Below are 16,601 nucleotides of genomic sequence, written 5' to 3'. Positions count from 1 at the left end.
GAGCCGGAGCTACAAAGCAGCAAATCCGAGGCCTGGACACCCACGTGGCTCTGTCCAGGCCAGCTCCTACATCCTTGCAGGGAAGGCAGGAAGAGGGGTATAAGTGCTACAGACCCTTCTCTACCTCTACAAACATTTAATCACACATAGTTAGAGACCAAGTGGATCATGCTAACCCTGGGTTCCAGGGTCCCAGAACAGACTAGTAGTCAGGGTGAAGGGAGGCATGCTGTGGAGTCTCTGCCCCACAGGGATGAGAGTGGCATAAGGAAAGTTCAGAAGGACAACCACAGTAACTTGTGACAATCCCTTTAATGTTTCAGAATCTAGAATTTTGTATAGAGCATGTCCTCTATACCAACTGGCCAAGCCTGGAAGCAGATCAAGGAAGGTCTGTGGCTCCTTCTCCACAGACAGGGCCTTACTCTGGGGGGCCCCAGGGGTCATTTTAGGCTTGTCGGTCTCCCCCCAGACTTTGATGGCAGGAAGCAACAGCCCTCAAGGATCATCCCATCTGATGGGTCACAGCATACAAGTGGCCAGCCCTGCTCCCCAGGAATCACATTCAACAGTGAATCACTTGGCTTCAGTATAACATTTCTTGAGACTATAAAGGAACCCAGCTGTTCCTTTCACAATGCCAGAGCACAGCAAGGTGTCTGAGACTGCCGGCCCTCCATCCACAAGCTCCTTGGGGAGAAGCTGGACCTGCAACAGGCAGAAAGATGCCCGCTGCAGCCAGCTCAGAGGCACTGATGGGACAGGGTAGACCTGAATGGGAGAGAATGGAATTCTACGCCCAGATCCTGCTGTGATCTGTTCGAATTTTTGGCAAGTCACTTCAACTATCTTGGTCTTTTCCTTTAATAGTACAATGGAAGTTGTACAGGAAGAGAAAAATTCAAGCGAAACCAAGAAATTATGTGAAAACAACACAAGTACCTTTTTGTCAGAAAGACAGACTATCTTCACACACCTTTTAGTGGGTCACTTTGTAATTGTCCACTAGAGAAGACAATCACTTGTAAAAAGCTGAAAAATCCAGGACCAAGGATTTAAAATCATTCCAGTGTTGTGCCCTGCATTGCCCCCTGTCAGTGGGTGGGAAGCCACTGGAGCCAGTGAAGGTCAGGCCGCCCTCAGACGATGCTAACAGTCACTTCCATGGGAAGCTCGAGAAAACCACGCAGGTCTGGCTGATGTGAAATCACGTGTCTGTTGGCTGCCAGGAGGGACCCATCCACACCCATGCTGCTCCTTCTTCCTGCTGCCCTGCTTTCTAGAAAGGTGGGAAACCCCTGTTCTCCAGAGGGAGAGAACCTCTTTTCAATTACCCTCCAGGATTAGGAAGAGAGAGAGAGCCCTCCAGACACTAGCTGGGGCATAGTCCACTGAGACTGCACAGCTGCTTGAGGCAAGCTGAGGGGGTGGGGGGAAGGAGGCTACATTCTCAGGGGCCTCTGGGCTTGCCTGGGATCTGCCTGCAAGGAGCCTGGGCCTCCGGGAGATCATGGGAATAGCCGCGTATTGCAGAGAAGAGTAAAGGAGAACACCCGGGTCCTGGCAGGATGGGCAGCTTGAGATATCCTTGCAAAATCTCCCCAGAGAGGCCATCGCACACTGTAGCCTCCAACCTTCTCCACATCCCCCAGCAACAAAGTCAAGGGTTCTCCCTTGCACTCCAACCCACATCCTTCCTGCAGCCCTCTTGACGAACAGTAGACTATTACAGTGTGATAAACACAAATAAATATACTGCACAGATTCAGAGGTTTTGGCTCTTTCCTCTTTAGGATACCTTCAGGCCCCACCCATTTACCACTGAAACTGCAGGAAGGAACGTTCCCCTCACCATATATAAGAAGCTGTGTTTACCCAGCTGTGGAGCTCTGGCTGGGATTTTTGACACCAAGGTTTTAGTCCTGACTTGACAAATATTTATGGGCATGGGAACCAGTTTCCTTACCTTGCTGGGTATATTTCCCAACCCAAATGGACAGAAAAAAGCTTTGACTCTGGCTCATGGGTTCTCTTATCCCCCATCACTGCAACGTGTATTTCCCTAACTGTGACACTGGCAGAGGAAAACAAGGATACCAAGACTTGCCAGCAAACCCAAGGGAAAGCCACAAGAAAGGAGCCTCTTGTCTTTCAAGGACACTGGTCCACCTTTACTGAGCATCCTTTCACATAAACTATGGGAATCAGGCACCAAGATGTATCTTCATCCTGGCTGCCCTCTCCCTGCCTCCCAGATTCTGCCCATTTGCCCAGTTGGGTTGTGCACTGGAAATAATTCTATCGACCTAAGGAAAACGTTTTCTGGGAGGAAACTGCTTTGACAAAAGATTTTGTTGCTAATATAATACCATTGCAAAGACAAATACACACATAGTTTGGATAGTATACAATTTGCTTCTCTCTGCCTCTGTGATGATAACAGAGGGCTGGCTGATTTCTCCCATGAGTTGCTGTGTGTTTCTGGTCCCTGGAATGTTCCTGTAAAGTGCTCCACCTTGACAGGCTGGGTCAGCACCCACCCAGCAGGAGGTTTCTTAGGTGGGCAGTGGTGGTGATCACTCTTTAAAGGGGAGGAATGTGAAATTAGAGAGTGGGAGGACAAAAAATGGTTGGGGTGAGTGAGGTGAGATGTGGGGAGAAATGCTTCCTCTTTTTCCTTTAAATCTGATCCGGGACTTTTCAGGAAATTAAACACCGAGACTATTAGCATCAGATAGAAAACAGATGAGGTTAAGACATCGAAATACTAGAGCAGATTCCCTGGGCAGGCAGAGAAGGGACATGTGTAAGCAATCATAGCAGTATTTCTGGAAAGGACCTTTTATGTTTTTAATACTTAACACTTCATAACAGGGACTAATAGGCAGGATAAAAAGAAGGCTGCTCTAAAGGCAACTTGGGGGATGAACGATTTTCCAGACAACAGAGTTGGGGGGAGGGAAACTTCTTGGGCTTCAATTCCTCACCCCTCCTGCCCTTGCCCACCTTCTGCTGCTCACCCAGAGCTGCTGAAGGCTGGGGGAAGCTTCAAGGGAGGACAGCATGAGGGGCTTGACAGCCAGGAGGGGCAGTCACCTCTGAGGAGGCTGTGTGATCCTTAGAGCACCAGGCCATGGCAGGGACAGGGACACACCCACATTCCCAGAGCACCAGCAAAGAGAAGAAATGGGAGCTGAGTGGAGGGCTGGGGAGAGAGCTGTCCATATGGGAGCCATGACTGGCATAGGAGAAACCCTTCCAAAGGGACGACCTGAACTATAACCTCCCCAAACTATAACCTCTAATTCCCTCCCATAACTATAACCTCTAATTCCTAGCTGTGCATGAATGAGCCTCCCTCTCCCCCACAGTTCTCATCTGAAATTTGGGGACAGCAATCCCCCACTTGTCTGCCTATGGGATAAAAAGAATAACTTAAAGAGGACCCCACTCCCCAAAAAAGATAGTGGCATGGATAATAATACATTTTTAGCAGGATCTGGGAGTCAGGCGTATTCCAAACCCTATTTCCGTTTATTATGACAGTGTTATCAAGGGCAAGGTGCTCAATATTTCTGTGTGTCAGCTTCCCCATCTATAATTTAAGAAATCTGGATTTTCACTGTTTCTCAGTGAAGGCCCTCTTCTCGTCAGGAAATGGGATAACGGTTTTGTGTGAGATGATTAGCACAGCTGACCCACCAGGCACTAAATACCAGCAGCACCCCATGCACACAGTCGTGTTAGTAACCAGAAGCGAACCTCATATTTCTAAGTGCCTGGGGGGCAGGGGGCTGTGAAAGAACTGCTGAAAATATACAAGCAGATAAATCAAACACTTAGGACACTTCTACCTAGTCCCACACCCATGCATGGTCTTCTGTGCACAAAGCACTCAGGACATCATGAAGCCAGCTTACCTTCCTGTCATTCATGTCATCCCCTGGACTGTCATATTCACCCTGCAGGAGAGCAAGAGATGCTAGATAAAGCCAATGGAATTATTAAAAACAGAGAAATTTTTTTTTAAATTTTCAAACGTCATCCCTTTTTTTCATTCTCATTTGAGGAAGGTCAAAAACATGACATGGTAAGGAGCCAAACATTCCACTTTCTTAGTCATCAATGCTTGCAATGTTTCCTGTGGACAGCTTCTCAGACAGATACGCCCCTGAGATGCTCCAGAGACCAGCCTGTGCCTCTTCATAGCAGAGGCAACGACACAGCCTGTGTTTGTAAATGGTCACATCACACGAAATCACCCCATGCCATGCCCCGCCCACCCCTGTCCCTAACTGACAGAACCAGCCTTGAATAGGCCCATAATAAAGATGTTAATGAGAAGAAGGTTGTCATCTGGGAAATTCCTTCAGGCATTCAGGGATCCCCACCTTGGTCATCTCATTTGGCACAACTCTGTGACAGATGCCAAAGAAGTCACCAATCATATCAGCAGTGCAGCCATGGGGTATTTAGTTCATGGACCAGTTAAGTTCTTCTTGAATCATCTTAAAGAATATATTGTATTGCATTGTATTATGGGAAGTTTATAACATGACTTCCAATCCAGGAAAGCTTTCATTACAATCTTTTTATTAAAACTTAACCAAACAGTAGTATAAAAAATCTTGAGAAATTTCCTTCAAAATGTTAAAAAAATTTTTTAAAAATGGCATTTAGTGTATATTTGCATATTAAGATTGGTGAATTTCACATCTACACAAAACTATCACATACAAAACATCACTTTCAATTTATTTAAGGGTCTGACTGTCCGGGTTGTGTATTATTCAGGCCATAGACTTTCCTTCCACTACCATCCACCCTTCTCCAACATCATGGCCCTTTAACTACTTGCAGGCCAACTCTGTCTCCTCACACTTTCCCCCAAAACAAAGGCAGGGAGTGTCAGGAAAGCTCAAACAAACCCAGTTCATTTTGCCATTGGGGAAACAGCTGGACAGACAACTGACAGAAATCAAACCAGTGCTTACGGTTAGTCATGAGCAGTCCAGAACCAGCCAAGGTATTTTAACGTCATGATTCACGCCTGCCTCGCTTCACATATATCCACCCACTGCATGTCCTGTGGTTTTCAAGTTTTTTAAGAGTACAGAGAACATGCCGACAGAAATGGTACTTACGTCATGCAGAGGGTAAGCAGCCTCATAGATATTGTTTGCTATCAGGGAGTTAATACCTATGGAGGAAAGGAAGATGAAAACAATAACTCTAGGGCAGGAGTGTCTGGATTTACCCTTAGTCTGCTGATAGATATTCAACCCTCTCCCACCTCTTGGCTGGGAATCACTGCACTCTCCTCTATGACCTCCCAGTCTACATGTGTTTTTGTTGAACTTTAGTTCTTGGTATAAGAGCAACATTTTCTCTTTTTAAAATATTTTATTTATTTATTTTGGAGAGAAGAGAAGGGAGGGAGAGAGGGAAAGAAATATCAATGTGTGGTTGCCTCTCATCTGGCCCCCACTAGAGACCTGGCCTGCAACCCATGCATGTGCCCTGACTAGGAATCAACCTGTGACCTTTTGCTTCACAGGTCCGTGCTCAATCCACTGAGCTACACCAGCCAGGGCAAGAGCAATATTTTCTCATTTCCCACATATAAAGTTATGTTTTGATATCAGATTGCCTTCCCAAACTTTGCATTCCTCCTGTCCTCACACACTCAGACCTCTCCAGTCCAATCACTCTCCTGCTCCACCAATACCTCCATGGCCACCAAAATCAGCTGAGAATGTATGTTCAATGATAGCATAGGAATGACTATATCAATTACTACAATTTGTGGTCAATGAAAGTATATTTCAGAACAACCCATAGCACTTTATCTGATCTCATTTCTGGAACCTTTCTATTCCTTCACAGGGCAGTGCTTATTCCTGTCCATGACTAGTCTGTGGACCACGAGCTGTCTGAGGTAGAGGCAGTGGGGCTGTAGTTCTCAAAATTTGGTCTGGGAAACCCAGAGAGTCCCCCATGACCCTTTCAGGGGTTCATAAGGTCAAAACCATTTTTTACAATAGTACAAAGATATTGTTTGCTTTCTCACTCCTATTCTCTCACGAGTAGACAGTGCAGTTCTGTGACACGTGAGGACACCATCCTCCTGACCGCTAATGGAATGTATGTTTGCACATCCTTGTCCTTTCAGAGTTTCTCAGTTTTAGCTTTTAATATAATAAATATTCATCAGTATAACCCACCTAAGCAAAAGCCCCTTGGGTACTCTCAATAATTTTTAAAAGTCTAAAGGGATCCTGAGACCACGAAGTTTGAAAACCACACAAGGAGTTCACTTTTTAATCTCAATAGTATTTCACACCACTTGCAGATAGTGGCCCTATTAAATACATGTTGAATGAATGTCTCTGTCCCTGTAACTCACTTTGTTGTAATATACTCACAACAAAGAGCCTTCTGCTTAGCATGGAGGGATGGTTATTTACTTGTTTCATTCATGGTTCTACTCAGAGACTATAATGGTCTGTATGTCCTGTCTAACTCAGAATACTCCATCCTGGGTCACTGGCTCCCAGATGGGAGGGATTATTTCTCACCAACTCCAGTATGGAGGAGCCTTCCATGCCAGGAAGCACATGTAATCATGGAAGGGTGGAGGAGGGGCAAATCTCTGGTGCACCATGATTTCCTTCACCTCAAACACATTTCCTGCCCTCAATCAATCTTTCCAGAGAGACTATAGATAGGAGTTAGAGGAGAAAACTGGTTTCGGAGGGAAACACTTATGATGTCTACACTCTAAGTAAATCTGCATTTTCAGGGCTCCAGATCCAGGGCAGGTTTGGCTAAAGAATCTAAACGACAGTTCCTCATTAAAATTCATGGTTTTCTACCTCCCCTTCCTACCCAAGGCCCCACCTACAAGCCCAGAGACCACAGAGGCTCTCAGACAATCTTCTCTCCTCTGTCAGCCTCCTCTTTTCACAAACTTTGTATCTATTTGCCTCAGTTCTACGATGCTGGGCATGGGAAAGACCAGCCCTGGGATCCGTGTGGAAGCAGAGTTCCTTGGGAGGCCACTGTGGGTGCACAGCTGGAGTGGCCCTTTCCAATGAGTTGAGAGCTGGGTGATTGGTGCAGCGGCATCACCAAAGGGCCAGTCCTTTTCCTTATTTTAAGCTTCTTCCTTGGCATGAATATAAAACATCAGAAATAACTCCGGAGAGTGGGGGGATCACAGGGTGGGTAATGGGAGTACGGGTGGAGGAGGGGTGCCTCAAGGCTCAATGAGCTGCAGATTTGTCCTACTCGCACGACTACAATTTCACTCTGAGCATCATTAATCAGTTCAAGAGCCATAACCACAGCAATGTGAAGCCACCCTACAATAATCAAGGGGAGGAGTCCCACGTCGGGAGGGGGTGGGGGTAGTTCAAAGCTACACAAGGGCTGTCAACATGGATAGAGGCTGAAGCATCCCAGGCGGGTAGGGCTCCAACTAGACCGTACCCCATGCACAGCCCCACCTAATCTCCCCCCGCCCACTCACACCCCATGGTTGCCACAGCAGCAGTAATACTCCCTGAAGACAGTCTCAAAACTGCATGGGAAAAGTTAAACAGGTGTTGAACTCTTCTGCTAATTCTCAGCTTTGCTGAGCACAGTAGCTGAGTGTCTGAGAGAATTAGGCTGACAGCCTGAACTCCTGGGTCCTGCTGCCTGATCCTGAGAAAGATTTCAAATCATTGGAGCTCTGAAGCTGTGCACTCTACCCCCATCTCAAAGAAAGCTTCCTTTGCAGTGCATGCCTAAAGCAGGCAGCTCATTTCACTTCTACAACATTTTTTGCTCACTGTTTTGCCTCCCAAAGGTCTACAGGGTTCATGAGGTCAGAGAGCACTCTCCTCTCACCTTTGTCTTGTATTTATGGCATTTAGTTCCCCTCTGGGAACAAGAAGGAATAATGGTTGTTAAGAGTATCCACCTGAGAGCTAAACTTATCTCAACAACCCTTCCCATTTATCACAGGCACCCACCTACCTCACTATGTCAATTTTTGGCACTCTGTGCTGATGAAGAAACTTTAAACTCCATTTCATTAGTTCACTTCCTAACAGGAAGCCCAACAAATGGTTCTTTGCCTTGGAGCCCATAGGATTCATGTCATCCTAACCCGATTACCAGAGCCCCCACAAGCTGTCACGGACCATGTCTCTGTCTCCCATGGCTATGGACCTCCTCTTCTTCAGATGGGGTCATATGGTCAACCCCAATCACTGGCTGCTGAGCAGAGGGAGGGAATAGGACATAAAAGAAAGAGGAATGAGGAGAGGCAAGGCAAGTTGAAAAGTCACTATGCATCCACTTCACCCAAGAATGGGAATTGTTTTGGCCTCTTAGGTCACCCACAGACTTCAGAAACCAAGATTCTACCCCCAAACAAGCATGGAAATCTGTTTGAAAGAAGAAAATAATCAAACGTTGTTTTAAAAAGAGTCTCTGCTTTGAAAATTGAAATTCTGAAATTTTTCCTTGCTTTTCAACAAAAACGGGTTAATTGGTTCCATCACACACCATCCATCTGGCCATAATGGCAAAGCTTTCTTCTTCAGGATCACACTGATAGTCTTTCCTCTCTACTCTAGACCCAGAGAGAAAGACCCAGCCTCTCCTCCTTTACTCCAAGAAGGGTGCCAGGAAGAAGGAGAACACATAGGGGGCATTTTTTCTTTCCCTCTGGCCACAGAGAGAAGCAGGGCCTCGGCTCAAAGCACAGCTCACTGGAGATGCCCTCACTGATCCCTAAGTCCTGTCAAATCACCAGGTACTTCCTACTTATTGCTGTTAGAACTATAGTCCCCAAAGAACAAGGTTTGAGCTTCCTCTTTGCTCAGCACCAGTCACAGCTCTCTCTGCAATAGCCTGATTCAGCCAAGCCAACACTGGTCCTCTGCATGCATAGAGTTGGGGCCAAGGGCCAGAGTACAGCAAGCTCAAGCCCAGGACTGGTACCTGAAAACACACACTCACAACACAAACCTGAGGCCTAGCATTTAGCTTCAGAGACATCTCTGGTTTTCTGTACACAAAGGGTCAATCAAAGCAGAGTTTATGGTCTGCCTCCCAGAGAGAGACTCATTAAATCTGCAAGTGGCCTTTGGTGACAGGGACCACAGCTCTATTCCCTCCAGGCCAAACTCAAAGGAAACGCTGCTCTGTGGGGACAGGTACTTAGAGGAATGGTCCTGAACTCCTGAAAACCCATTTGGTTTTGATCCCCCCAGAACAGGGCCCACGCCACCCGGCGTTCTGCTTTCATCCCTTGTACTCCAGCCGGAGGTAAATCTAAACCAGAGCCCCCAGACAGTGCATGGAACAGAGACTATATTTACCCATCACCAAATTGTCTTGACATGTGTTTAATTACTTAAATGCCTTTAATCCAAAGCCTTTTCTTCTAACAAAATATAAACCAGTTCAGCTGGATGAATGATAAACCAGATGTTTACAGCACACAACATGGTCTGGCTTCGGTCGAAATAATTAAGACATCGTCTCCTGAGTGGGGAGGGGAGATGCCCAAAGCACACATTTGTGTAAATGCTCTTACACCCAAGTGTCTATAAGAATGTAGCTCCATCAATCTGTAATTTTCTCTCCATGAAAAGGCAACAATGACTTCCATACGGAGGGGCAGGAGAGGTGTCTGTCCTCCTCTGACGTGACCAAGGAGACTTGGGTTTCTTTCCATGGTGAAGTGCAATTTAAAGGCATTCCATGATGGGATAAATGCCCAGGGCCCCGAAAGCTGACATTACATTATGATTTAGGAGGCCTCACGGGGCTGGGCCAAGTTTGTGATGGCTCCCATGCTACCGCCACCATGCAGAACCCAAACTCACAAATAGATTTAGTCTTTAAACATCATGTGTTCATAACCCATGCTTCCAGGGGTAAATTAGAGAGAAACTCCCTATCTACACCTTTGTAAATGGTCTCTCTGAGCATAGGGAGGGAATAGGACTGAATTTTCCTGATATGTACCATTTCATCCTGTTAGAACCCTAACTGCTTCTCAAATGTGGCCCCTATTATGTCTTTTGTATCATTTGCTTTCTTTGCATGTCTCTCTCTTGCCAGACAGACACGCGGCTTATTTCCTCTTGTCCTCAAATGTTACCTCAAAAGTAAGCCCATAAAGGCAGGAATTGCTGTCTGTTGTGCCTGTTTGCTCCACTCCTCTACTCCCTAGTTCTAGAATATAAATGACATATCGTAAGTACTTAATAAAAATTTGTGGAATGAATGAATGAATCTAACCAGCATTGGGAAGACCTCAGCTTCCACTGCTCTGGGAAACCTTTCCCAATAACTTCATTCGTTTATTAATTGTTTCAAGAACTATGAAGAAGAGCCAAGAAACCCAAGTCCTAGATCTAGCTATGAATTTCTAACCTTGGGCACTGAGATGATCTCTCTGTTGTGAAATTAGTTAACATGTGTTGAACCTCTTTTGCCTGGTAGTTTATAGGGTCAAATGAGATCATGAGAGTAAAAATGCTTTAAAAAGTGTACCACTACACACGTGCAAGGGGTCCTTATTATTTGGTCCTTACGTATTGGTTTTGGTAATACCTTATCTGTACAGACATCTCTTATCTGGTTATCTCAGCTCTCATAACAGAGAACCCAGAAGAAAGAGTACCTAGATTTCATAAAACTCATTCCCTAACTTTATGAACGCAAACAACAACAGAATCCTTCAGACCCTCCTTCAGCACGTTTTCACTCTCTCTTTACCCAAAATTCTAACAAGCTTGTTTTTTTCCTGTCCCCCCGCAAAAAAGCAAAAAAGAAATAACAAAAGTCAGGAAGGCACCTTACCTGAGCTGAAAATTCAAGAAATCAGATAGTGTGGGGCAAACAACCCTACTAATATTTGATAACCCTTGAATAAACATTAAAAGAAAACATATTCTTAGTGATGATTCTGAATCATCCAGAAAAGGTTATGTATGCATTTATACAGAGAATATAGATTGCTCTATTATACATAAGAAAGCAGGGAATGGCATGAAAGGTTACAGAAAAAAATTTTCATACAAAAAGATGTTGCTGAGGGCATCAAGAGCTAAGCCACTAACCATATCCCCCTTTCACTTTGGCTCCAGGTCAAATCTGCAGCAGTCCAACTGCAGAAACTAGAGGGCCTTATGGTTTGAATATTCGTAGTCAGTCTATTTCTTTCTCCTAGTTTTGACATTCCATTTTAATTTGTGCTTTTCCTGGTTTTTATTGTTTAATTTATTATTTATATTATGCTGTTTTATTGTTTTTCTTGTAAGCCACCTCAGAAATTTTGTAGAACAAGACAGGAGTATAAATAATTCAATACATACAACTTGTATACAACTCAATGCTTCACAAAAAGTAGTCATTCAAAACAATGGATTTTCCACAAAGAAAAGAAATGATGATGCTAAAAAACTGAGAGTATTTCTGAATTATTATCATTGTTAATATATTTTCCATCTTCTTTTTTTTCTTTTTTTTTAAGATTTTATTTATTTATTTTTAGAGAGGGAAGGGAGGGAGAGAGAGAGAGAGAGACAGAGAGAGACACAGACATCAATGCACGGTTGCTGGGGGTTCTGGCCTGCAACCCAGGAATGTACCCTGGCTGGGAATCGAACCTGAGACACTTTGGTTCCCAGCCCACACTCAATCCACTGAGCTATGCCAGCCAGGGCTTTTTTTCCATCTTCTAATTGTAATCTTTATTATCTTTTCCATCTTTTAGATGTCCACTGTAATCAGGTACAATGGGAAAGGCTTTGTAAGTTAGTCACAAAAGTAATGACTGTGTAAAAAAGTTAATGCCAAGGGTGAAGGATCAACAAGAATACCCTGAGAAACAATTCTAAGCACTGTCCTATTCTCCTTTGTTTCTTCTTTTTATGAAGCAGAAATCCTCTGGGGGATATAAGTCAATCCTATGCCATTTGTGCTTCTCTATATGACCAGAGAGAAGGACAAAACAATCAAAATTTACTCCAAGGCTCAAGGTCCATATTATCTTGAAGCCTCACAGTGTCATCATGTTCTTCATTCTTCCTGATCTTCTAAGTAGGACAGTTTACGATGGCCAGAGAGCATAGAAAGTACTTGATTTTCCTAGACAGAAGTCAAACAACATGAAAACTGGCCTGCAAGGTTCTCCTCTGCTGGGAAGTAGAGAAGTTAGTCATATGTCCCTTGTTACAAAGCTAATAAATCATCAGTAGCTACTGCGGCGGAACTGCTAGACACTACTTATTTGGGGGAAAGGGAGTTGGGGCTTCAATGCATGAATTTGGGGCAGGGGAAACAAACATCAAGTCTATAACAATATGTAACTAGCAAGGAGTTTCTATTTTACCTAAGAGAAATGTGGATCAATTTTACCATTTCAAGAAGGCCAGTGAAACAATCAGATTTGCATTTTAAAAAGCTCATACAGGCTGCATTATACAGAATGGGTTGACACACATAAAACTGGGGATAGGAAGGTATCTAAGTGGTTGGGAAAGTAATTCAGGTAAAAGAAAAATGCAGTTGATATAGACTAGCATAGTGGATGAGAAGAGAAATTGTACCAATTTTAAAGACACTTGACAAATTAGTCAACCTGTCAGATTAGACTAATTACACAGATTAGTCAATAGCACTTTGTTATAATTTCTGGCTTAAGAAATTGAAAGTTAGTGTTCATCAAAATTTGGGTTGCACAGTCGGGAGTTGTGTGGTCCCCCAAAGGCAAACGTATATGGTCCTTTTGGTTCACATTTGGGAGGTTTTTGGGGGGCATCTTCATGAAGATGTTGAGCATGAAGTTGGGTATTAACTTTTGAGAATCTAGACAGAAAGTAATTCATCACTTAATTTTCATAATGTCCATGCTTAAAACACAGACAATAGGGTTTTACATTTTATTGTATGGTCAGTTTCTTATTTAAGCTTTAACTTAAAATATATTAAATAGCACTAAGGGAAAGGCTTTATAATATCTGTTAGCCTTTTTCTTAATTTTTCATTGTTTTATAAGTGAAACAACACTGAAGCTGGTTAACACAATATAGCTTGCCACAATCTAACAAAATTTTGTGGAAACAGAGCTTAAGCTCACTTCTCAACTTTTCCCTGCCAAAATCCTAGCAGAAGCACATTGGTGTCTTAGGATCACGGGCTCATTGTATGTCAGAAGAAGGTAGGCTATCCTTACCAATTCAAGAGTCTATGAATTGATGGCTAGATAACTATTGTTTCTGGAATAATAGACTTTAAAGACTCAAGCTAATTCCACTTCTGGTTCACAGCATCCCAAAGGGAGTAGGAATAGGAATAGAGTAAGGAAACCCGAGCTGTAGACCCAGTTCTGACAGTAATTCAGTATGTGACCCTGGACAAATCACTTATCTCCTTTATACCCATTTATAATTGAGATGAGAATTATTGACATGCTTCTCTCTCTAGGGCTATGAAACTAATATTAAAAAATTTACGTTGATACTTAGACACATACATGGAAGTTAATTCCTTCCTCCTCTGTGTTCCCTTTGCACTCTGAATGTGTCTCTATTATTGTACCTACCAGATTATCTCATAATTATCAATTTATATGTTTGTCTGCATGGCTAAACTGAGAGCCCCTCAAGTGTAGAAATTAGGTCAAATTCATCTTGGCATCTCTCAGTTTCTATAACATCATTTGACCCATAGCAGGTGCTCAAGAAATATTTTCTGAATGTCAAAAAAGAAATAAATTTTTGAAACTACTCAACAACAGCAAAATCCTTAAGATGTTTGACTTTGAGACATCACAAAAAAGAAATCAGATCCTCAAAAGAAAAAAAAATTCAGTGTGAAAGCAGAGAGTTTCTAATTACCCTCTACACTCTAGAAACTGTCTCTCAAAATGAACTCAGTTCTTAAGGACTTTCCAGTTTACAAACAAACTAACAGCTTCCTATTTAATCTTTACAAAAACTCTTCAAAGTAGGTATTATTATCCCCACTTTACATAAGAGGAAACTGAGTTGCAGAGAAGTTAATTCATTTGTCCATGGACACACAAAGTCAGGAACTCAACAGTTAGTGCTATGAGACTAGCTGGGTAGTCATGTTTAATTAATTTATCGAACCAAATCAACTGAGCAGAATGTGCAAGGCAGGCAGCTAGCTGTATTAGAGCATAAGGATGATTCAGACACATCTCAAGGACTATCTTGTGAGTCAAAGCCATGGACACAGATAATCAGCAAGAAAGAGATTGAGTTTGATGAGAGTTCCAGAAAAAGGGCATTAAAAGACAACCTATGGGACAGTGATGTTTGCTCTGGAGGTGGACAAGAATGAGATTAGAGAAAGGACATTCATGCAAAGGGAACAGCATGAGCAAAAATAGAGGCTGGTAGTCATAATGACAGGAAGAGAAGCAGTGGAGAGAGAGGGTCCAGGAGAGAGAGGGAACGAGACAGAAATAGAATATTAGATGTATTGATTTTAAGATGCTGGTGAACATCTCAGTGGAGGTATCAGTCCAGTAGTTGGAAATGCTGGGCTGCAACTGGTGGAAGAAACAAAAAATAAAAATACATGGTTGTGAGTCATCTTTACAGAGAGAGAAAGAGAGTAAGGAGGCCAAAGAAACATGAAGACAACATCTAAAATGTGGGAGAAGGGAGAGGAACCAAAGAAGGTATGGTCCAGAGGTAGAAACAGAAAACCAGCAGGTCAGTAGATCAGCAGCCCCTTCCTGGCTATCAACTCTCAGAAGATGGAAGTTCAGTAAAGAAGGGTTGGGAGGATGTAGAAAGTTAAGGAAGATGAAGACTAAGAAAAAGGCAATGAAATGGGAGAAGCATGAAGTCACCTATGACAGCTGAGGGAGTAGCTCTGGTCAAACTGGGGAGGCTGTGGAAGGATAAGAGGCAGATTAATGCAACTGAGGAGTGAACCGGTCAAGAAATGAGGGTAAATTCAAAAACTCTGATGGAGGCCATGAGAAAGTACAAAATGCATTCTAAGATCTCTTAACTCTTCTGGTTGTCCTCATAACCAAGGACAAATGGCTGCTCAAAGTGAGGGCTCCCATGCGTTCCATGGAATTGAACTAGACTAATCAATTACCTCACTCACTCACATCCTTGACTTATAAGCACCATGCTCCAGACAAATAACATTACATAGAAGATTTGATTTTTAATGCTTGGAGTCTTATTTGTAATTTAGTAGCAAGATGAACACATCAAAGCAAACATAGTCATACATAATCGCCCCCTTGAGGGGTTCTGCACAATTCTAAAAATGCTATCACTCTGCAAAACCTGCTCTGATTCCCTTCTTTGGGACTGTTCCCTGGGTGCTGAGGCAGACTAAGAGCCCCCACGATAACCTCTCCAATAACAGCTATCATTGCTATCATCACTTTTTTTATTCCCCAATTTCATTGCCTACCTTGTGCACTAGACTTGCCTCTAAATAACTTTGGACTCTTTTCAACTTGAAGCTGCCTCAAAAGCCACAGATTTGTTGCCACAGAGTTTATTACAAAGCAAGTGCTCTCAAAGGTTTCAAAAGCCATTCTGAACGACGGTAGCACCTTTGGGAAGAGACTTCAACCTGCAGAGTGATTCCTGTGGAAAGGACATGTGCTTGCGTATGTGAGCTCATGTTTTCACCCCTGCTATTACGTGTGTCTCTATGTAATCCGTCAGCATCTCAACCACCTGCCATACCCTACAAGTTCCCGAATGCTGAGGTTCCTGCTTCAGAGACCAATATCCTCACTTAAAAAAAATAAAAATAAACCTAAAGGCAAACAGATTCAGGCAGATTTGGTGACAAGAAGGCTAAACTTAAAAGAGGCACGTTGAGACTAATGTGTGGCCCTACACAAGTCACTCACCCTCTCTGGGGGTCAGTTTCTTCATACATGAACTGATGGGGCTGTAGTAAAAGACCTCTAAGATGCTTTTCTTCTGGAATGAAGGTCTGGGAGAAGTTACAGCAGTCTGGGGAGCAGCCCCAGCCCCACCAAGAAATGGGGCACCCCCTGCTCCTGGAGGGCAAGGGAGGGTTCCATAGCCTAAGTGAAAGCAGCCTCCTCCCCTGTGTGGGGCATTTCTTTGTTTTGTTCTTTGCTGCCCACCAACTGAGCTGTTGAAAGGACAGCCATGGCCCCCTTAGCACCCCAGCACTATGCCCACGGGTGGCGGAAGGGGTCCTTACCCATCGTATTGTTGGCTCGAGAACAGGCTGTGCGCTTCAGGATTTCATGCACCTAAAACGGATGAGAGCAGGGCTGTGAGGACCTTGACCACATGCTTCACCACATGTGGGGGGCAGGCAGGGGACCAGGAGGCTGGACCCATTTACAGGGAGGGGGAAGCCCAGCATGTGCCAAGCTCATGGACTGCTTGTCAAACCCACTCAAACTTGAGTGCTTTGAGGAAACAATCAACCCCCTCATACACACTGCCCTCCCTTTGCCCCACCCTGAAAAAATTAAGAAAGGAAAGGCTATAAATTGCAGTTACAGCAGGCAAGAAAAACACACCAAGGAGTGTTTTTCACTCAGA

General features: G+C 43.8%; 1 protein-coding gene across 7 annotated transcripts in view; it reads right to left on the bottom strand.

The window, feature by feature from the left end:
• The window catches only part of ANO2 (anoctamin 2), a 318,934-nt gene that overhangs the window by 196,893 nt on the left and 105,440 nt on the right, over nucleotides 1-16,601 (bottom strand). For all 7 annotated transcript variants that reach the window (XM_036019420.1, XM_036019422.1, XM_036019421.1 and 4 more), the window contains 3 exons: nucleotides 16,252-16,303; nucleotides 5,145-5,200; nucleotides 3,921-3,962 (listed from right to left, as the gene is read on the bottom strand). In XM_036019420.1, coding sequence (XP_035875313.1) covers nucleotides 3,921-3,962; nucleotides 5,145-5,200; nucleotides 16,252-16,303 — 150 coding nt within the window. The remainder of the gene's footprint in view (nucleotides 1-3,920; nucleotides 3,963-5,144; nucleotides 5,201-16,251; nucleotides 16,304-16,601) is intronic.

The sequence above is a fragment of the Phyllostomus discolor genome, chromosome 2 (assembly GCF_004126475.2).
Source record: "Phyllostomus discolor isolate MPI-MPIP mPhyDis1 chromosome 2, mPhyDis1.pri.v3, whole genome shotgun sequence".
NCBI classification, from domain to species: Eukaryota; Metazoa; Chordata; class Mammalia; order Chiroptera; family Phyllostomidae; genus Phyllostomus; species Phyllostomus discolor.
The sequence above is the reverse complement of the archived record's forward strand: the minus strand, read 5'-3'. Positions and strand labels throughout refer to the sequence as shown.